Source organism: Garra rufa, chromosome 13, assembly GCF_049309525.1.
Source record: "Garra rufa chromosome 13, GarRuf1.0, whole genome shotgun sequence".
In the NCBI taxonomy this organism is placed as follows: Eukaryota; Metazoa; Chordata; class Actinopteri; order Cypriniformes; family Cyprinidae; genus Garra; species Garra rufa.
The window spans coordinates 15,003,229-15,027,144 of record NC_133373.1 but is presented as its reverse complement, the minus strand read 5'-3'; the positions used below and the strand labels follow the sequence as shown (position 1 = coordinate 15,027,144).

The 23,916-nt window shown below is 37.8% G+C and overlaps 1 protein-coding gene across 1 annotated transcript; it reads right to left on the bottom strand.

Annotated features, from left to right (window-relative positions):
• Positions 1-3,216: 3,216 nt before the first annotated feature.
• zpax2 (zona pellucida protein AX 2) lies at positions 3,217-22,698 on the bottom strand. Its single transcript, XM_073852727.1, has 21 exons — positions 22,679-22,698; positions 22,551-22,603; positions 22,378-22,470; positions 22,171-22,295; positions 21,871-22,011; positions 21,608-21,661; positions 20,753-20,920; positions 20,574-20,670; positions 20,258-20,475; positions 19,033-19,183; positions 18,746-18,954; positions 18,551-18,668; positions 16,428-16,630; positions 15,912-16,026; positions 15,641-15,810; positions 15,474-15,565; positions 4,979-5,109; positions 4,528-4,717; positions 4,290-4,452; positions 4,102-4,213; positions 3,217-4,033 (listed from the first exon to the last, which is right to left on the bottom strand). The coding sequence occupies exons 1-21, from the start codon at positions 22,696-22,698 to the stop codon at positions 3,963-3,965; spliced, it is 2,694 nt and encodes an 897-aa protein (XP_073708828.1). The 3' UTR covers positions 3,217-3,962.
• Positions 22,699-23,916: the final 1,218 nt, after the last annotated feature.

Here is a 23,916-nt window from a genome sequence, read left to right as displayed (position 1 = left end):
AAATAATTTGTTTCAAAAAGTGAAACTTGTATATTATATTAGTTCACTACACACAAAGTGAAATATTTCAAGCCTTTATTTGTTTAAATTTTAATGATTATGGATTAAAGATAAAAAAAATCTAGTATTTCACAAAATTAGAATATCATGACAAAGTTCAACATTGTATGCTCTCTGTGTCCCAATCTAGTCAGCTAATTAATGAAAAACACCTGCAAAGGTTTCCTCAGCCTTTAAATTGTCTCAGTCAGGCTTAGTATGCTTCAGAATCATGGGGAAGACTGCTGACTTGACGGTTGTGCAGAAGACCATCATTGACACCCTCCATAAGGAGGAAAAGTCTCAAAAGGCAATTGCAAAATAAGCTGGATGCTCACAGAGCGCAGTATCGAAGTATATTAACAGAGTGTAAAGAGGAAGGGGAAAATGTGGCCAGAAAAGGTGCACAAGTGACAGGGATGACCGTAGCCTTGAGAGGATTGTCAAGCAAGGGCAGTTCAAAAATCTGGGGGAGCTTCATAAGGAGTGGACTGAGGCTGATGTCAGTGCATCAAGAACCACCACATACAGACGTCTGCATGACATGGGCTACAGCTGCAGAATTCTGTGCTGAACCAAAAACAACGTCAGAAGCGTCTGTGCTGGGCTAAGGAGAAAAAGTACTGGTCTGTTGCCCAAATTTTGCATTTCATTTGGAAATCAAGGTCCCAGAGTCTTGAGGAAGACTGGAGAGGCACAAAAGTCAAGCTGCTTAAAGTCCAGCGTGAAGTTTCCACAGTCAGTGATGGTTTGGGAAGCCATGTCATCTGCTGGTGTGGGTCCATTGTCTTTTTTCAAGTCCACATTTTAAAATTTTAGAGCACTTCATGCTCCCTGCTGCCGACAAGCTCTTTGGAGATGATGATTTTATTTTCCAGCAGGATTTGGCATCTTCCCACAAAGCCAAAACTACCAGTACCTGGTTTAATAGCCATGGAATAACTGTACTTGATTGGCCGGCAAACTCCCCTAACTAACACCCCATTGAAAATATATTGGGTATTGTCAAAAGGAAGATAAGGGAACAGAGACCCCAAAATGCAGACAGGCCAATATCAAAGCAACTTGGGCTACCATAACACCTCAACTGTGTCAAAGGCTGATCGGCTCCATGCCACGCCGCCTTGATGCTGTAATTAGTGCAAAAGGAGGCCCAACAAAGTACTAAGGACATAATACAGTACATGAACACACTTTTCAGAAGGCCAACATGTGTTTTTAAGATCCTTTTTTTATTGGTCACATGAAATATTCTAATTTTGTGAAATACTGGATTTTTTTTTTATCTTTAATCCATAACCATTAAAATTGAAACATAAAGAATTGAAATATTTCACTTTGTGTGTAGTGAGCTAATATAACATACAAGTTTCACTATTTGAAACAAATTATTGAAATAAATGGACTTTCCCTCAATATTCAATTTTTTTGGCACATACTTGTATAAGGCCATTGTTTATACGTCTGCAATAAACATGTTGAAATATGCGAACTTAACTAAACCTGTGCTGTTAACTCTCTTAAACTATTCTGAACTAACGCACTGGTTCAGTTTGCGCACTAATAATGTCCCACATTGTATATACATATTTCCACCACATATCAAAGCACACACACACACACACACACACACACACACACACACACACACACACACACACACACACACATATATATATATATATATATATATATATATAGCCTTTCAAAAGTATTCATCCTTCATATTCCTTCATATGATGTGACAATCTTTGAACATCAGCATTTCTTCTCCTCACCTCTCAAGCTCTCTCAGCTTGGATGGGAACACTCACAAATTTTCAGGTTTCTCCAGAAATATTTGATTGGGTTTAAGTCCAGGCTCTGGTTGGGCCACTCAAGGACATTCATGGGGTTGTCTATAAGACACTCTTGCTGTGTGCTTAGGATCATTGTCATGTTGAAAGGTGAACCATCTGCTCAGTCTGAGGTTCTGAATGTTCTGGACTGGGTTTTCATTAAAGCAGTCTCAGTATTTTGGTATACTGAGCTTTCTTTCTACTCTGACGAGTGGCGAGCAGGGCCTGGTTTCCTTCAGACAAAATACTTGGAATTGCTTGGAACATGATGCAACCTAATTTCTCACAGTCTGAGGGTCCTTTAGGTGTTTATTATTATTATTATTATTTGCTAATTCGAACTGTTTTTTTTTTTTCATGTGTCTTCACTGAGGAGAGGATATTCTTGCCAAAATGCCATAAAGCCCAAATCAGTGGAGTGTTGCAATGGTCTTTGTATTTCTGTAGGTTTCTCCTAACTCAAAATATGATCATGGAGCTCAACTGGAGTGACCATCAGCTTCTTGGTCACCACTCTAACCAAAGCCCTTCTCAGTTACTCATTTTGTCCAAGAGGCCAACTATAGGAAGAGTCCGGGTTGTTTCAAACATCTTCCATTAAGGGTAACAAAGACTACATGCTTCTGTGAACCTAAAATGCAGCAGAATGTTTTCCCAGATGTTTTGCTTGACGGAACGCTGTTTCTGATCTGTACAGGCATTTTTTTTTGTCCTCAGGGCTTGGTTTTTGATCTGATATGCATTTTCAACTATTAGACCTTTTATTAAGATGTGTGCCTTTCCAAATCATACCCTCAAGGGTCTCACCTAATGAAAGATCTGATTTGCCTGCAACTTATACATGCTTTTTTAAAGGGTTGTTTGAAGGTAAATGAGTTAATCTATAGTCTGTCTGGTGTAAATGTGATGTGCTTTTTTTTTTCAGAATGGAAATCCTAAGGAAACCATGCATGTCTACAGTCTTGAGCTCTGCCAAGAACATCAATGTCTGGCTGGTTTGGAGTCCAGTTTTCCCCCTGCTTGTTGATGCAATGACATGTTTATAGGAGCAAAATGTTTGTTATATGATTTCAGTCTGATCTATTCATGGAGAAAGGACATACGCTGATCTCACATATGTAAAATTTGCAGTGTATCTACAATGTCCTGTTCACTATACTAAACATTTGTGGTGGCAGATGAAAAGAAAATCCACAGGAGTGGTATACTGCATTTCAAATAATTTATTTTCATTTATTCATTATTTTTTCAATTTTTAGAGACAGTCCATGGTCACTATAAACAGTCATTATATGGAAGCGGTTTAAAATGTGTTTAAAGAAAAAACTGCATAGTCAAAAGAAAAAAAAGTCAACATTCATATATCGCTGTATCAATTTGAACATTTGTTACATTACAATATTTCTTGTGCAGTACAACTGCTAACTATAATCTTCCTACATTTAGTAATATTCAGTTAGCATAATTTATATAGCAAACAACATGTTGAGGTGATTGTTTAAACACTGATCAACCTGTAACAGATGAGCTACTTACCTGTTCTTCCAGACTCCCTTATCAGGCAACACAAATTTTACCCATAACCCCCTACTGCAGGAAATGTGGTGGATTTAGTCTGGAGGAAAAGCTATAACAAATCACAATAAAGTTTCTCTAAAGAGTTGAATCAATTTTAGATCGTTTTGAATCAGAATGTTTTATGTGGCATACGTCCACTTTTGCGTTACCTTCCCTGGTCAGCTTTTTAGAAAAGTCATACCCAAATTGAGGATAAAATTCCTCTCAGCAGGGTTAAATGCTTTATTAAACTTGAGTCGCCATCTTGTGGACAATCACAGCATCTACATTAAGTAATTGCAATGGGAAGGTGTCTGTAACAGACATTTATTGGTGTAATAATTTTGTAAGGCAGATGTTATTCATCACAAAACATGTCCACAGGTTCACAACATCGCACAGCTATATAATATTTGCGTTCCATGCTGCACCAAGCAGTGCACAAAACGAGAAGTCTCTTCATGTTGATTGCTTCAGAATTAGTAACGTACATTTCCTGTCATAATTTGGAAATTTAAAAACTTAGGTTCATATGAACAGAATAGGGCCTATAGACACATGCTGCAAGGTTTCTTCTGAAAAGCTTGAACTTCTGCGAACTGTAGAAGAGAAAGACTGGTCAGAGACAACAAACTGCACTTTTACCTAATTGAATTTAGATGGTTACCTCGATTTGAGCTGCTCTTGATCTTATTCGGAGTCGCTGCACACTGTTTGTAACAACGTCCATCAGCAGTGTTCTCGACATGGCAAATAATAACGTCACAATGGACAAAAACCTAAATTTCCAATGTAAATTGTACAGGTTAGGGTTAGTTTAGTTTTTTGTTTTCTCTCTTTTTTTTTTTTGCTTACCCTTCTGGCCAAGGTGGCATCCTCACTTTCAGAACTGCCATCATCCTCCTTTAAAGAAAACGTTTTAACCTCAAATCTCTTGAAGTGATCTGGGATGTCCACTCTGTCATCTGGGATTACAGGATGGAAGATGGTCTGTTCAGGGTCTTTAGGATTGGCACATCTGGTTAGAGATGAAACATTAGAAACCTTATCAACTAGCAATGTTCCACAAATGCATACAAAGTTTTAAACATACCCATCAACTATTAAATCCCATCTAGGTTTGGATTCTTTGTCTTTGGTGAGTGTTGCCCAACAGTTTTCCAGGCCTACTGCTACCTTGGAGTCCCTGGAGTGATCCATACCCACCTCAAAATAAAGAGGCTGTTTCAAAAACTTCAAAACGGGGTAGTCGCCATCATGATAGAAGAGTCGGTAAACCATATCTTGGGAAGAAAAAGACAACAATCTCAAATTATACAATACGTTTTTAGACTGACAGGCATTTTTATAGTCACTTTTTACCAAAAAAAACAAAAAAAAATTTACAACAAAAAGGCTGCACCCTGGCTTATCGGTGTATTTAAAAGTCATCATGAAATCATAACAGATCCAATTTACTTTATTGTGAATGATTAATGACTGTATGTTATTCCAAAAAGAACAACACTGGACAAAGAAACTAATAGAAAAAGTAGTTTTCATACCCTTAGAAAGCCTCAGGCTAACAGTGAGTTCACCCTTTCCAACATCTGCATGGGGCTGTTTAAAGTGTGAAACCGCATGGAAGATCACGCTTTGGGTGGCGTTTGCCATATAAACGCAGGACACCACGAACCTGTTTGAGCAATTTCAGTAGAAACAAATATAATAGCTCCCCCAAAAATGAAAATTCTGTCATTAATTACTCACCCTCATGTTGTTCTAAACACTCAAGACCTTTGTTCATCTTCAGAACACAAATTATTTTGGATGAAATCTGAGAGCTTTCCATTCCAGTCTTCAACGTGTGTCGCAAAAGTAGCACGACGCACGCAATGCTGCTGACACAAGAGCCAAGGTACTCTCATGAACATGCAAAGACTGTCAAAGAAATTGTTGAATAAAGTATTCTTGTAGCTTCATAAAATTATGTCACATTAACTATTTTAACAATGTCCTTACTACTTTTCTGGGCCTTGAACATGTCAGTTGTGTTGACGTCTATGCAGGGTCAGAAAAATCTTGGATTTCATCAGAAATATTGAAAGATGAACAAAGGTCTTATGGGTTTGGAAAGACATGAGACTGGAGTAATGACAGAATCTTCATTTTCGGGTGAACTCTCACTTTAAAACACCATTAACATTTCAGTCATTGTTGTGCTTCACCATACAAGTGCTTATTGTTTATAACTGGAATCACTGCTGTAACAAAGTCATTATTAAGCAACTAAGCTTACACTTATACTTTAAAGTTCATTACAATTACCCATAGCATCAGCAAGGCAACACTCGTTCCCTTATTTCAAGGAACTGAGGTCAGAGTGACAAGGGTCTTCAAAAAGACTGAAACTAAAATGATGCTGCTGTGCCAACTATATTGGATCTGACAGTGATGTTGCAACAAAAGTGAGTAACTGTTTTTGTTATGTGGTCAGTATTACCTTGTCTCTTCTTACAGATTGTTTGATATGTACTGAGTTATGCATTTTAAACCTAAATCAGAGTGACATCCATCTACGAGGAATGAATGAATGCTGTTAGCCAATGATAGCAGTGGGCTTTTACTTCAGAGGTCTACAATCTGCCACACCTATTCAAACAGTGTTCTGCTGAGGGTGGATAAAATCAGTGCAGAAAATAGTATATTGCTTCTAAATTTTGATATTATAGGTGTATATGACTTCCCTCTTTCAGATGAATGCAATTGGAGTTATATTAAAAATTGTTTTTCTAAAGGGAGCAAAATAAAACAACGTTCTCTAATTGGTAGTACAAAACAAGGATTGTAAAGAAAAATGTTGGCGATAGGGATGCACCAAAATGAAAATTCTTGGCCAAAGCCGGACAAAATTACAAAAATGGGTCGAAGGCCAATTACCAAACACGTTTTTTCCCCCATGTATTTTGCCTTTTTTTTTTTCCCACCATTGCATAAATGAAATGGCCTATATTTTCTTTTTACAGTTTTGTCTTGCTTTTCAAATGAAAAAAAAATAAATAAATAAATTGACAATATTTAACACTGAACATTTTAACATTCTAGTAAACAATATAGCCTAGACATTAAGCACAATTTAACGTAAAATTAATAAGTTAGTAAAATAATATTCTTTGGCCATTTAAGACCCCCTTCTTGAATCAGTCGTGTGTTTCATGTACAAATAAATGCAGCATTGCTGAGCAAAGGAGAATGTTATAATAAATGTATCCTTTGATTAGTTCACTTTCAAAACAACAATGCACAGATAATGTACTCACCCCCTTGTCATCCAAGATGTTCATGTCTTTCTTTCCTCAGTTATAAAGAATTTTTTTTTTTTTTTGGAGGTAAACCTTTCAGGATTTCTCTCTTCATAATGCATATGGATGGTGCCCCCAAGTTTGAACTTCTGAAATGCAGTTTAAATGCACTTTAAATGCAACTTCAAAAGGCTCTAAACTATCCCAGTCGAGGAGGAACGGTGTTATCTAGCGAAACGATTGGTTATTTTCAAAACAAATTGACAATTTATATACTTTTTAACCTCAAATGCTCGTCTTGTCTCGTCTCTGCGCAGCGCATGCGAAGTCTGTGTGATTCGGGTAAATACAGTTAGGGCATGTCGAAAAACTCCTATCTCGTTTTCTTAACTTTAAAATCGCCTTAGATGGCTGCAAAAGTACCGACATAGTGTTTACAAAGTGAACATAAAGAAACTCAAACGCCCTTTACAAAAAAAAAAAAACACTGCATTGACCCGGATTCTACTGACTACACATTCACTGCACAGAAACGAGACAAGACGAGCATTTGAGGTTAAAAAGTAAATTTTCAATTTGTTTCGAAAATAACCGATCGTTTCGCTATATAAGACCCTTCCTCCTTGGCTGGGATCGTTTAGAGCCTTTTGAAGCTGCATTTAAAGTGCATTTCGGAAGTTCAAACTTTGGGGCGCCTTCCATATCCATTATAAAGAGAGAAATCCTGAAATGTTTTCCTCAAAAAAAAAAAAAAAAAAAAAAAAAAAAATAATTCTTTACGACTGAGGAAAGAAAGACATGAACATCTTGGATGACAAGGGGGTGAGTACATTATCTGTACATTGTTGTTATGAAAGTGAACTAATCCTTTAAAAGGTCCACTGAAGTGCCTTGAAACACGCAGCGTTATTCTATGTGGTGACGTACTTTTAACTGAAACAAAAAGATATCGCCCAGCCCCGCCCACTAATTTTGAATAGCCAATAGCGTTCCATTTATATCTGCTCGGGGAAGAGCCGTTGAGCTCGGTAAAGCTGCATTTGTAAGCTTATGACAGCCACAGACTAATAAATTACCCCACAGATTCAATATGAAACTTGCTAAAACGAAATAGAGATCATTATCATGCTGAGGCTGTGTAGTTTAATACATGCCGACCGCACATGAGCACTTATGATCAGCTCCGCGTCTCTGTGTAGGGGGCGGGACACTTCGGACTCTAGAGAGCATTTGATTGGACAGAACGTTTGATGAGAAACTGAAGTGCACGGTGATATCATCCAAATCCTTGATTCATATTGGCGGAAGTGACGAGACTGTAAGTTTTGAATGCCCATATCTTGTAAACGCGAATTTTGTCTTTGTTTTGCAGTACACTAGTTTATAGATCACCTTAAGGCTAATATATTCATACTAAAAGCCAAAAAACTTTAATTTTGATTTCAGGGGGACTTTAATAGAGCTGTTGTAATAATTATTTTTGTGTTACTTTATTTTACTTTACAGAACAGTAAAATAACAATAGTAACGTTTATGAATGTTGACATTTACTTTGGCGGAAACCCACAAGACCTCAGTACTACTTTTTGCTGTCAGCATTATATTTAGGGCCTGAGCCCAGAATGGGCGAAGGCCCTATTGTTCTTCTAAGGATTCTTATTAGGGCCTGAGCGCAAAAGGGCGAAGGCCCTCTTTTTTATTTTTTTATTTTTTTAAACCTTCCGGGCACTTAAGGGGGTCTTAACTTGCTCAAAACCTCTTGAAAATTTGCACACACGTTGGAATCTGCGACCATCAGGACGCCACAGAGGCTGGGACCCGGGCGTGGTACAGGGCCTCTACAGCGCCCCCTGGAACACAGTTTGAAAACTTGATGTATTGCGCACACATACTGGCACATACTCATATGAAACTCTGTACACATATAGATCTCACTGAGCCAAACAACTTTTGTACTCCACCCAACAGGAAGTGAGATATTTAGGGCCATTTAAAAAGTGCATGCTCTGGAATTTGATGTACTCCTCCCAGGATTTCCATGGGATTGTCACCAAACTCGGTTAGCATGATCTCAAGACATTGGGGATGCAAAATTGCGAGGGGACTTTTGATATCTTGAACGATTTGGCCGTGGCAAGGTGACAGTTATGGTGAGAAATGAGAAACAGGAAGTGTCTAATAACTGTTGCACACATTGACTCATAATAGTCACGTTTATGTATGTGTGGCAAAGTTATAGTGCCGCCAACTGGCAGCAGGAAGTGTGTCATGTTCAAAATGCTTAGAAATCAGCATCTTAATTTTACTCGATTTTCTTCAAACTTCATCAAAATAATGTCAAAACACGGCGGATGAGAATAAGTAAAGGGGTCGATGATAAATCAAATGCTGTTGCCATGGCAATGTGTCAAACTTTAAAATTAGGTTCCTGTCTTTTCGAGGCAGATACCATGCTTAGAATTTCATGAAACTCAACACACATCAATATTAATGATAGTTAGACACTGGCGAAAGGTCACAAATGGGTGTGGAGCAGGCACTCTATAGCGCCATCTTTTGACAAAAGTTGGGGGGTCGGTTTTTCCTACAGTCACCAAACTCTGTACATATATCGTTCTCATCAATCTGGACAACTTTCTAAATTAAACTCATTAGCTATGACCAACAGGAAGCTGGCTATTTTGATTTGAATGTGGATTTTTTGGAAAAATCAGGCTGTAAACAAATTCATACTGCTCATAAGAGCAACATGCTGTTCACACCAAACTTTAATATGAAGAGAATATTCTGAAGATGCTAAATTGCGGGCAGATTTGGGATATCTTGAACGGTGTTGATGTGGTGACTTTTTTAAAGTAAAAAAAAAAAAAAACATATATTTTTTTAGATCTTTAAAAGTGCAGCATACAAACTCTTTAAAACTTTTTCACATGGAGGACTAGTCACTCTGAGCAAACGCTGTTATTTTCACAAGTATGCAAGCTTCTATGAAATAAAATTTAAAAAAGAAATCAGAAATCTCCTCTCACTCTGCCTGTATCCAAGTATGTATGTGCGTGAGTGTCAGAGTGAGTGTAGGGGGGAGGGGTGAAAGGGAGGGAGGGTGAGAAAGCAGTGACACATGCCGTCTTGCAGACCATCTTTGAGGAAGAAATGCACATTGATGTAGTGTAATCTCCATAAATATGTCTGATCTTTGAGAAAATATAAAGGGTCACTAACTCTCATTGTTTGTATTTTGCATTTTTTTTTCTGAATTCCTGAAGATCTGGCCGTGGTGAAAGCGCTCTGAGTGGATTGATGAGTGCAGAACGCCCCCTGACTATATGGCTCTCGCACGTCCGAAAACGACAAAGCAAATTTTCAAACAGACGTTATCTTTATTAACAAACTGCATATTTGAACTATAAACAAGTACATTCTCGCCTGAAAACCTCTTAAAACTACATTCCGTGACACACAAAGAGTATTATTTATAAAATTATACGGGATTTGGACGTCCGCCATGACACTCGGAAAAAACCGGTCCCGGCTAGAACATGCGGAGTGATACAAAATTGTGAAAGGGCGTTCTTGTAGCGATACCAGTAGAATATCTCACGGTTCTCAACCAATCAGATTTGAGAACCAGAAAGAACTGTTGTATAAATAAATAAATAAATTTTTTAAATATTTGTTAAAAACATTTGTATGTTCATGTCACAGTACATAAACTAAATGTTAAAAGATACAAATTTACATTTTAACGTATGAATACTTATTTTAGCTTAATATAAATTAACATTAATAAATGCTATTTAATTATTGTTCATGTTACCTAATATAGTTAATGTTAACAAATGAAACTGGATGGCAAAATGTTCTATATTGTGTGTATGTGTCTGTGTGTTGATTTTAAAGCGTAACCCTTTCAATTCTGTAAACTTTAAATCCAAACGGGCAGAGGGATACTGTGAATGCATGTGCCAACTGGGCACCGTTTTCCTAATTGATTCTTAGTTATGTAGCGCTTAAGAGTGATGTCACCAGCAAAGCAATATCCACATACAAATTGTACAGATAGGTAATGATGACATTTAAGCAGAAATGGTGGACGTAATGCAAGCAATAATAACATTTTGTTATCTTCATGAATTACATGTTCTTATCATCATCAGAATATAGGGAAAATGTAGCAGTTTTATATTATGTTCACAGTTGGCATTATCTGAAGACCTTGCAGGGGTTAGGTTTATATCTTCAAATGTGTTGGAGTCATCAAAGATCTTTCTGAAAGCCTAGATTTAAACTGGTGCTCGAGTAATATCAAGTTAGCTTAGAATTGGTATCCTGAGGTACAAATAGAAAATCAAAAGGAGAATAATTAGCATAGCTGCTGTTCATAACATTTCAGGCAGTCTTGTGCATTTGATCAGATGTAACTAAAGTACAAGGTTATGAGATACATTATATGAATGTTTGGCTTAGATAAAGCAGTCCTGCATAAAATACAAATTTTTTTTCTTATGTAATAATGAAAGGTGTAAAGGTAAATATTCTTCATCATCGTAAAATGCCCTTAAAACAAGAATAAAAAAAAAATACTTGCTCAAAGTGCAGAAGCTATGCATAAAAGTTTTATATCATGGTGTTTTAGGAGCATTTAGTAGTGTGCAAAATGATATATTTTAGAAGTATAGCTGGTATAACTGGACACCGTTTTTTTGATGCCATCGGGATGGTGACTGCGCAGATGGCGAGGGCCCGTTCATCGCTGCATGCAGCTTTAATTAGGCCCTATTGTTCTTCTAAGGATTCTTATTAGGGCACAAGTCCAAAGGGGCGAAGTGCCCTATTGCTTTCCTTAGGATTATTCTTATTAGGGCGCGAGCCCAAAAGGGCGAAGGCCCTCTTGTTCTTCTAAGGATTCTTATTTTTATTTTTTTCAACCTTCCGGGCACTTTTGGGGGCCTTAACATGTTCTCAAACTCTTGAAAATCTGCACACACGTTGGAATCTGCGGCCATCAGGGCCGGACAGACTTTGACATGGGGGGGGGGGGTCACATCTAAAACCATGTCGAAATTTGAGGGGCTCTGGAGCGCACACCAATTGACCTACAGTCACCAAAATTCATACACATATAGACCTCATCGGGCCGAACAACTTTCGTGCTCATAGTCCATGCTTTGCCAAACAGGAAGTCAGCTATTCAGGGATGTCCAAAAAGCGCATGCAATGGAATTTGAAATACTCCTCCTAGGCCCTTCCACCGATGACCACCAAACTCGGTCAACATGACCTCAAGTCATTGGGGACACAAAATTGCCAGGGGATTTTTTATTATCTCGAATGATTTGGCCGTGGCGGGGCGACAAAGTTATGGCGAGAAATGAGAAACAGGAAGTGCCTAATAACTTTGACATACTTTGATTTTGACCAAACTTCAGCAGTTTGTTCGTCGTCTGATGCCGATCACAGAGATGTGACTATTATGAGTCAAAGTTATAGCGCCACCAACTGGCAGCAGGAAGTGTGTTGTTTGCGAAACGCTTTTAAATCAGCCTCTTAATTTTACTCAATTTGCTTCAAACTTCATCAGAAGAATATCAAAACATGGCCGATGAGAATCTGTAAAGGGGTCCTTGATAGATCAAACGCGGTTGCCGTGGCAACCTGTCAAACTTTAACATTTGTTTCCTGTGTTTTTGAGGCAGATAACATGCTTAGAATTTCATGAAACTCAACACACACATCAGTATTAATGATAGTTAGACACTGGCAAAAGCTCATAAATGGGCGTGGAGGAGGCACTCTATAGCGCCACCTTTTGACAAAAGTTGGAGGGCTAGTTATAGCTACAGACATCAAACTCGGTCGGTATATTGGTCTCATCAAGCCGGACAACTTTCTAATTTACACCCATTAGCTACGACCAACAGGAAGTCGGCTATTTTGATTTGAATGTGGATTTTTGGAAAAATATAGCTGTGAATAAATTCATATCACTCATAGCAGAATCAGACAGTTCACACCAAACTTTGCTAACATGATGCCAAGATACTGAAGATGCTAAATTGTGAACAGCTTTGGGATATCTTGAACGGTGTTGGTGTGGTGATTTATGAAAGTAACAGTAAAAAAGATGAAGAGTTATTTGCATACATCTTTAAATTGCATTATTCTAACTCATCAAAACTTTTTACATATAAAGAACAAGAAATTCTTAGGAAATACGTGTAGTTTCAAAATTTTCAGTTATCATTCTCAGAGGCCCCAAAAACATTAAAAGTGTCATATATGTTTTTCAGATTAAGGCTGTAATACCAGGGATGAACACTAAAGGTCCTCATAAAATAAGGAATCGTTTGACCTCTAATGCCATTTAGCTCTTCTCAGTGTATAAGAAGGACAATAATGCATAGAATCAGTTGATTTGTACTGTACTGTCAGTGTACTTTTACATAATTATTTTGTATAAATGCTTAGAGAGCATTAAAATCTTTTTTTAATCTTTAAAGGAAAAAATATATGATTTATATACATATATTCACTCTCACTGATAGGATAAAAAAATCTTATAAGTATGACACTATACTGCTCAGCTCACTTAATTAGAATGAGAAACAAATAACATCAACTAAGTTAATGTGTTTATTTTTAATATATTTGTTTATAATTATTTCACAGATGCTTATAGATCATTAAAATATTTAAAAATGGTTGTAGATCATAAAACATGTTGGTAACTATTTAAAATAGGCTCTCTTTTGTTAACATTATTTAATGCATTAACAAACATGAACAAACAATAAACAATATATTTTTACTCGATTTTCTTCAAACTTCATCAGAATAATGTCAAAACACGGCCGATGAGAGTCTGTAAAGGTGTCCCTGATGCATCAAATACTATTGCCATGGCACATTTAAAAAACATACATTAAAATATTTGTTTTCTGTGTTTTTGAGGCAGATAACATGCTTACAATTTCATTTTCCATTTTCAATAATCTTATATCTTTAAAGTGCAGCATCCAAACTCTTTAAAACTTGTTTCATACAGAGAACTAGTCATTCTAAGGAAACAGTTCATTTTCATAGATATACAAAACTCTGAATAAAAGAAAATTTAAAAGCTATCAGACATCTTTTTTCACTCTGCCTTTATTTGGGTGTGTGTGTATATATATATATGTGTTGAGTGTTAGAGTGAGTGCAGGGGGAGGGGATGAGAGGGAGAGACAGAGAGAGAGAGAAGGAGGGAGAGGGGAGGGTGGTTTAAAGGTTACTGTGAATGAATGTGCCCACTGGCCACCGTTTTCCTGATGCTACCGGGATGGCGACTGCGCAGATGGCGAGGGCCCATTCATCGCTGCTTGCAGCTTTAATTATTATTCCTCTTATTTTTGTTCAAGGTTTTGGGGGCTTTTGGGGTCCTTAACATGCTCAAAAACTCTTAAATTGTCACACACATTGGAATCTGCGGCCATTAGGGCCGGGCAGAGACTGTTACCCGGGCGTGGCAAGGGGACTCTACAGCACCCCCTGGAATTTTGAGGGCCATATGGCACACATACTTGAACGTACACATATGAAACTTGGTACACATATAGAACTCATCGAGCTGAACAACTTTCGCGCAGCATGTCATTAGCTCATCCCGACAGGAAGTTCGTTATTCAGAGTTGTGTGTAAAACGCATGCTCTGGAATGTGATATACTAGTCCCAGGTTTTTGACTCGATTGCCACCAAACTTGGTCAACATGATCTACAGACATTGGGGATGAGAAATTGTGAGGGGATTTTTGATATCTCGAATGGTTTGGCCGTGGCTAGGCGTTGAAATTATGGCGAGAAATTAGAAACAGGAAGTGTCTAATAACTTTTGCATACTTTCTCTGATTTTGATCAAACTTCAGCGGTTTGTTCGTTGTATGATGCCGATCACATAGATGTGACTATTAGGAGTCAAAGTTATAGCGCCACCAACTGGTAGCAGGAAGTGTGTCTCTTTTAAAAATGCTTTTAAATCACATGGTTATTTTTACCCGATTTGTATATAACGAACAATATATTTGTACTCTATTTTCTTCAAACTTCATTAGAATAATGTAAAAACATGGCCGATGAGAGTCTGTAAATGCGACCCTGATGCATCAAATACTGTTGCCATGGCAAATTTAAAAAACATACATGTAAGCTAGATGTAAAGTGATTGTTTAAATATGGATATTTTTTCTTACAAAAACACATCAATTCGCTACAGAAGGCCTTTATTCATCCCCCAGAGCCATGTGAGGCACTTTTTTATTATGGATGGATGCACTTTATTGGACTTCCTTTGGACTGTTGAAGAGAAACACACACCCATTGCCATTATAAAGCTTGGAGGACCCAGAACAATTTTGAATATAAATCCAATTGCATTTGACTGAAAAAAGGGTTAGGTTTAAGTCATTTACACCTAGGACAGCTTGAGGGTAAATAAATAATAGGCTAATTTTCATTTTTGGGTGAACTAACCATTTAACCCTTTAAATGGACAAACATCTACCAAACACCTGGTATGCTCATTAAATGTTACAAGACCTTCTGATTCTTGATAATAATTTACTATTAAATTACATTTTTACCAGGTCTAGACATCAACCATATTGTTGCGCATGTTGTTCAAATTAAACTTAAAGTCTTCTATTTTTAATAATAGATTAATTCTGTTCAGCAAATGATTAAAGGGTAAAAAAAAGAAATAAATAAATAAAAACTAAAGCTAACCTGTATTCCTGCTCAGGTTGTAAGGTCTCTGGCAAAGGTTCATCTCTCTTCCAGGTGACTTCATTCTCATATATCATGGTATCCCCAACAAACTGAACAACCAAAAGAGTCAGTGAATCACCTTATTACATAAAAGTTGTGAATATTTGATGCACAAATCTTTGTACCTTTCGCGTGGTTCCACAAGTGGTGACATCAAAGCGAAAATAAGCAAAGTAGTCTTGATTGTAATAAGGTTTGCAGGTCGGGTCTTTTAGAGAGAGTTCACCAGGATGAAGATGTGGCACAGATTCCACTTTGGGAAGCACCACAGTTATCGTTCCATTAGAAAAACACTCTGGCACAAAAAAAAAAAAACAACAACATGTAAACATACCATAACACATGTAAAATACCAATAAGACATCATCATGACAGTAATGCAAAATACAAACCTACCTGACAATTTTATGAAAAAGGGGCAGGCAAGGGAGAACTCTTTGAAACTCCAATCATTCAAGGAATCGTAGACTTCCACATCCATTCTTGCTGTGACTCCAGTCAACTGAACAGACTTGGGGGTGGGAATCATTGAGAGAAATTAATATAAAAAAAAAAGAAAAATTAGAAAAATTCTACTTTTTATGTTGCACAGTGAGAGAGAAAAAAAATGCATATGGGTTTGAAACAAGTTATTCAACTAAAGCCTCATGATTTAATTTTTGGGCAAACTATCCATTTAATATGTGTGTGGGCACCACTTATGACTAGTAAACTATTCTGGTAAGAATCACTAATCCAGTGTGGCCAAGTCTGCAGTTTTGCCACAGATGGTGAACTTGGAGTGATTTTCATAACCATCTTCCCCCAGAATGTGATTGGGCTAGTTTTGAACACCAATTTGGGTGGTTTTGTTATATAAACCTAGCAACCCTGAACTAATCATCAATGTAACTCAGGAAATCTGAAAAATACCTCAAAAGCCACGAATGGGGCTAGAAATGGCACAATGATGTAGAAATGGGTTTCATTCGAATGATGTTTATACTGCTGCAAAATCTCATCATCCAGCTCAGTATGTCCCAGTTTGATCTTTAATTGAGAACTTGGGGTGCTCCCATATGTGACAGAAATTTTGAAGTGGTCCTGTTGGCAACTTCCCTCTGCATTTGGAAGGACTGCAGAAAAATGACACCAAGTTAAATATAACCACAACCCAATTATGCACAATTCTTATCCCAAAGATCTGCCTTCATGCAGGGTTTACTGTAGTTCAAACACAATCTCGTAGCTTCATAAAATTACGATTGAACCACTGGATCCTGGAGTTTTTAACTGGTAGACCTCAGTCAGTCTGTGTCGGCCACAACATCTCGAGCACTGCCACACTGAGCACAGGTGCCCCACAGGGCTTTGTGCTCAGCTTGCTGCTCTACACACTGCTGACCCACGACTACATTGCCAAGTTCAGCTCCAACCACATCATCAAGTTCACTGATGACACAACTGTGGTAGGTGTCATCAGCAACAACGATGAAACACCGTACAGAGAGGAAGTGGCACAACGGGCTAAATGGTGTGGTGCAAACAACCTGTCCCTCAATGTGAGTAAGACCAAGGAGGTTGTGATGGACTTGAGGAACTAAGGTATTGACCACCCCCACTGACCATCGACAGTTTGACTGTGGAGAGAGTCAGCAGCACTAAATTCCTGGGGGTGCACATCACAGAAGACCTCATCTGGTCCACCAACACTACATCACGCTCCAAGGCGCTGAACAGCAGCTCCACTTCCTACGCTGACTTAAAAGAGCAAGCCTCCCTCCACCCATCCTCACCATCTTTTAAAGGGGAACCATTAAGGGCGTGCTGACCAGCTGCATCACAGTCTGGTATGGGAACTGCAGTGCTGCTGACCGCAAGACCCTACAACAGACAGTGAACACAGCTGCCAAGATCATTGGAGCCCACAATGCTCCAGGAAAGCCACCAGCATCACGAAGGACCCCACCCATCCAGTTTTCCAGCTCTTGCCATCAGGAAGACGGTACCGGAGCATCAGAGCCCGCTCTGCAAGACTGATAAACAGCTTTTCCCCCCAGGCTGTGAGGGCCCTCAATTCCAATCACCCCAGCCCCCTCTGAACCTTCATTCACAACCCTACCTTTTTAATCCAGGTCCCCCCACCACCACCCCCACATGAAAACTGTTGAAAATCATCAAAATCATTAGTGCAATTCTAAGTGTGCTACACACAGGTGAGTGGGCTGAACAAGCCACCTGTGAAAAACACACTCTTTCCCTCTATATGCACCAGACACTTTCTTACAAACACTCCAGGTTACAAAGACTCAACAAGACAACACAAATGTTCTACTTGTAAATGCACCACAAGCCATATTGCACTACTTGTTTATTTAACTTTAATATTCTTTTGCACAATATTGTAGCATTATGTAAAGTATTTGTATAGTCTGTCTCCAAGTTATTTGTACAGTAAGCTATTTATAGTATATGTATAGTTAGATAACCGTTTCAGTAAGTTAGCTATGTATAGGACTTAACAATTGCTCATGTGTAGTGTTGTATGTTATTTTTGTTTATTTATGTAGCACCGTGGTCCTGTGAGAAATGACATTTCGTTCCACTGTGTGTCCACACATGACAATAAAGCTCGATTTGACTTGACTGATGTCACAAGGTCTACTTTGTCCTATTATGTCCTTACTACCTCTTCTTGACCTTGAATGTAGTAGGACCCTTGCTATCAATGGAGCTTTAGAAACTCTCGGATTTCATCAAAAATGTCTTAACTTGTGTTCCGAAGAAAAACAAAGGGTTTGGAATGACATGAGGGCGAGAAATGACAGAATTATCATTTTTGGGTCAACTCTATCCCTTTAAGCTGCAGAAACCTGGCCATTTTACAATTAGAAACCATCTTTAACTGTGACATAATATAATATTGTTTATGCATTACTGGATCACACAAGCTAGCCAAAACTAGACCCCTTGGCACAAAGGCAAATCTTCAAGAGCATGAATTGGCACCCCTCTTGTAGCAAACATACAAAGTTTCATCAGTCTAAAGGTCTTACCAATGTCATTTAAAGTAGCTTCTAGTACCGTGGAGTGTGAAAATGACGCGTGTTCAGGCAAGATGATGAAACCAAAAACAAGAGATAGTGTGTAGGTTCTTACATCAGGGCGAAATCTCTGCATTAGAGATGAAACCATTTTAAGACAGAGCAAGCTGGAATAACAGCTGCATAAAACATAAGTGAAATACATACCATTATTTGAACATGAGGATCAGAGAAGGGAACCTGAAGAGTAAAGGCTTTGGTGTCATTGGGGAGGCTGTGCTCTAGTAGACCAATGCCTTTAATGATGACTTCCGAGACAGTGAACAATTCAGAGCCAAAGGTGATATTCAGCATCTCCACATCAGGTAGAAAGTAACCCAGCAATATATCAAACACCTTCTGCTTGGGTTGAGTGTCTGATGACATAAAGACAATTCTCTTGGAAAAAAATCTATAAATAAAATAAGCCGCTCTGTCCTAATTTCAACACTCACAGTCTGTAACTTGGGGCGGCCATGGTGTCAAAGGGGTGGTGATGGGGAACAAGACCTTATATGTGGTCTTATCCAGGCCTTCTCTCCACAGCAGCTCAAGCATGGGTTCTATTGTATAACTGACATGGTACTGGTCCTTAAGAACATAGCTCTGTAATTAACAACAAATAAGGTGTTAGTCATTACATGAAACATTGAAGTTCACATCCAGAACAAACATTTTCAGATAATTTACTCACCCCCTTGTCATCCAAGAAGTTAATGTCTTTCTTAAGCTGTAAATTATATAAATGTATGTATGCATGTATGCATGTATGTATGTATGTATGTATGTATGTATGTATGTATGTATGTATGTATGTATATATATATACACACACACACACACACACACACACACACATATATACATTTATATATTTTTTTGAAGAAAACATTTCAGGATTTCTTTCCATCTTTCCATATACACTCTTAAAAATAAAGCTGCTTTAAAAGGTTCTTCACAGTGATGCCATAGAAGAACCGCTTTTGGTTCCACAAAGGTTCTTTAAAGAACCATGTCTTTCTTACCTTATAATAATCTGAAGAACCTTCTTTCTCCAAAAAGAACCTTTTGTGAAACTGGTTCTGTGCAATCCGGTTCAAGAAAGTTAGGGTATGTCAAAAAACTTCCATCTCATTTTCTCCTCCATATTTATTTTTTACTACATTGCTGCAGAAGTACCGACCCAGTGTTTACCAAAATAAAACGCCCTTTACAAAAAAAAAAAAAAAAAAAAAAAAAAAAACACACAACAACAACAACAACAACATGTAGGAAGATTTTGAAGTTGGAAAAGAAAATGAGATGGGAGTTTTTCTGTCTTGAACCAGACTACACAGAGTACACTCAGAGCTAGATTAAAAGTAGATCAATTGTAATTTTTAGAAAATAACAGATCGTCTTGCTTGATAAGACCCTTGTTCCTCGGCTGCAATTCTTTAGAGCCCTTTAAAGCTGCATTTAAACTGCATTTTGGAAGTACAAACTCACAGGCACCAAGCAAGTACACTATATGGAGAGAAATCCTGAAAAGTTTCTCAAAAAACAATTTCTTTATGACTGAAGAGAGATAGATATGAACATCTTGGATGTCAAGAGGGTGAGTAAATTATCTGTAAAAAAAAAAATTCTGGAAGTGAACTTTTTCCTTTAAATTGTTTTAACAGTTAAAAAAAACTCAACCTTGTAGTATCCATCAGGAGCCCCAATGGGAATCATAACAACTATATGGGACTCTGTGAAGGTCATGGTGTAGTTAAGTCTCTCCATCTCTTCGGGTGTGAGCGTTCTGCCATTAACGCCCATGTGTACCTCTAGGATTTCAACTTCCGAGGACACCAAAGGACTTAAGTGCCGAGGAACGTGCCAAGAAATCATCTGACCCACAACAGAAGCTCCACCTGAAGTCAAATCAGAGTGCAATATGCTTTAGAACTACACAAAGAGTTGTAGAACAACACAGTAGCAAAATAACAAGTGTTTGTGAATGAAATCTCACTGATTGGACAGGCAGCTGCTGACTCCACTATAGCCATCATCCAGCGATCTCGGAACAAGACCACTGATTTGAACACAATGAGATCAACACCGTCAACCTAATGAGGAAAAATACTTCAGGCACTACAGAGAAACTGAAATTAATGCATCATATATGCTGGCACATGAAACTGTTCATACATGTTGGACAAAGTTTTCGGCCATGTTGTATGGGCTTCGCATGACCAGTCGTGTTGGAGAACTGTAAACGTTGTAGCCCATCGATTGTAGGGTTTCTTTATCAAAAGCCTTCTCTCCAGGGGTATATAGTAGAATTTTCCAGAGTTGCAAGTTAGGTATAACTGTGGGCTATTGAAAAGAAACAACATAAGACTCTGTACACCCTGCAAAAAAAAAAAACACACAACAAAAACAGCCAAAACCAGCCGGTTGGCTGATCGTAGCTGATTTAAGCTGGAAGTAGTTGGTTTTAGCTGGTCTCCCAAAACCCCTCTAAAACCAGCCTGCTGACCACCTAAAACCAGCCAACCAGCCTAGGCTGGTTTTAGCTGTTTTTTTTTTTTCCCCACCAGGGCAGTATCCAATATTAAAGTATTGAGTGTAAATAATCATTTTTATTAAAGTGATTAAATGGATGCCACCTTTTTGGGACAGTAAAGCCCTCCCTACACCTGCCCCTAACCCGATTAACACCATTGATACTTTATTTTACACTTTTAGATTTCCTTTATTTTCTTGAAATAGATGACTTTCTGCTCTGATGCGTGTTGTGAGAAGTAGAGAAGAATATGTTTGGCAAAAGGCGGATTCGAACTTGGGTTAATCATGTCAAGAAATCACTGCTACACGCTTCACTACCTATACCACTAGAGCTGTTTGTAGGCAGATTTAGTGTAGCCTTTGCCAACAAAGTGGGCTATTTGCACTTGGTCTAAATAATCCATACAAGTATACAATTTTAGACAACATTCATGTATTATAAATGGTGCAGGATGCCAACTTTCTAAAGCACTACTAAGAAGAGTTTATACATACCCACTGTTTTACTGGTGCTGTCTTGATTTCGGGTATCGCATTCCTTACAGATACCTGACAGAGCATAAACAAGCATCCACAGGCTGGTAGCAATAAAACACTGCATTTCCATTGTCTCATTAGAGCACTAGTCTTGGATCATTATCCAATTAAATAAGCAATTCCTTGAAAATTTAGCAGCTATCAATTCTATAAACCATCCAGCTTATGCACTTGATGCATAACATCTGCATAATGATAGAAATACACAATGAGTCACTTGCCTCCATGAAGTTTGTCTCACACAAAATCTCACGTGAAGTCATGGTGTGACTGCAGGACTTGAACACTTCATGGACTTTCTCAGATAGCGTGGGGAATTCATACAGTTTAAACTGCATGGCAATTCTAAATTCATTGTCAGCCTATTAAAAATGGTTAGGTATGTGCAATTAGAGACAAAACTACTTCCTCAAAAACCCACTCTCATATTTTTATTTATTTTTTTAAATTAATTATTTACATGATAATAGCTCTAGAACTAGAGCTGGTTAAAGGCATGCTTAATTTATAAAGACACAAACCTTGTTCTCAGCAAAACAACTCTGTAGGGAAGCTGACACTATCTTATTCCCCCAAGGATCAGATTTCTGTGTATAGCCACACTGAGCCGCCAGGTGAGGTGTGAGAAGGACTGTCTGCGTGTTATCTGAAACGTCCGGAGAAGGTCTGAATTGATTCCTGGGTGTATTAAACTCATTGGCACACGAACAAAGGGATAATTAACTTACTGACTGCATAAACCTCTAAAGGGTATCCTGCACTCAAAGAACCAGGGAGGATAAACTGTACTCTATTTCCAAGACATTCAGCTTGGATTCCATCTGCAATCAAGAAATGTGTCCATTAAGTAATGAATTACATGACTTGACACAAAATAGTTTAAACAGATAGCACGGCTTACCTGCAGAGGTGTCTGCATGAATGCTTATTATAGTGACCATAACCCATAAAGCCCTACGGGTAACATAAATAAATTAACACATCTAGTCATGAACTCAAACACTCATATTTCCATAGCCTAAAACATACCCTATTTCAAAGAATCCCATTATTTACACTCTTTGTTTTCTATACAAGCGCTCGGTCGCAGCGGCAGGTGATTAATGAACTGTCTCTAGCGCGTTCTGTCTGATTGCACAGTATTACGCACAGGTGAGAAACTCAAACAACTCGCGCAACTTCCTCCGATAGTTGACGGGACTCTCCGCCCAGCTAGGTGTGGACCTGGATTTGAAGGTTAACGGGAAACCACTGGCTCTTTGTGCCTATAGCGATCATGTATTATTGATAAAGCGACGGTTTCTTTAGGTTTATGCGTCAGCGCGGAAAGGCGCAAATGATTTGAAGCCGCATGGGTAGTTGATCTTTACTTGATTTTATATTCGCGGTAAGTGTTGTGCTTTGCCAACTTTTTCTGATGTTTGATTGTAGTTATGGCTCATAGGAAACACTGTGGTTAGATGTCAAGTTGGCTGTATCTCAGAAACTATAAGGTTTTAAAATGACTCTTTCTTAATAACTGAATGTTTTTTGAGTCATAAATGTTTGGTTTCTCTAGCAGTAATTGTGTATGTTTCAAACGTCTAAAAAGGCATAATAAGACAATTCAAGTGAATTCTGTCTTAAACAAAAATCAGTATCATAATCTTTTTTTTTTTCCGCTATAGCCTAGCTGTGAACAATAAATTCAAAATGGAATATATTCAGGCAAGAGTCAATTATATAAAGAACTGTGTTTTTAAAAGTATTTTTCAAAGTATTTTTCTTTTTTTATATAAGCATAAGGGTTTCGATTTGTGATTTACATGTTTACATTTTAGTCCACTATTCACTGCTGTTTCAATAATTATTTTAGGTACTGTTTATCTGCTGAAAAGCCACATACAGATTATTTAAAAGCCTTTATTTATTTACCTTTTATTTCATATTTACAAAATGGTATCCTATTGTCAAATCAGTGTCAAGACTTTAATGTAACTCGGAATATTGAACATAAGCGATGCATATGTTGTCACATATGTTTGTCAAATGCAGTGTTGTATTCTGTTTGAATAATGTCACTCTTTATGTTGACCTACAAAGTAAATAAGGTCATATTTTTAATCTGTAATTGTAGTAGGCTCAGACGATATAGACTGATGTTAAGTTTCAATCTGTTGTCTGTGAGGATCTGTTTACAGCAGTGACAGTATAGTTTAGGTTAAAGTGACAGTATAGTTTACAGTATAGTTTATATATATATATGAAGATGACCCTGTCAGTCATTA

Excerpts from the sequence above, each read along its gene's own strand:
- zpax2 (XM_073852727.1), bottom strand. The coding sequence starts at position 22,698 with ATGGGATTCTTTGAAATAGG. Across the intron at positions 22,604-22,678 it reads ATGGGATTCTTTGAAATAGG|GGCTTTATGGGTTATGGTCA; the intron begins GTATGTTTTAGG and ends TGTTACCCGTAG. Across the intron at positions 4,214-4,289 it reads ATGCCACCTTGGCCAGAAGG|GTTTTTGTCCATTGTGACGT; the intron begins GTAAGCAAAAAA and ends TTGGAAATTTAG.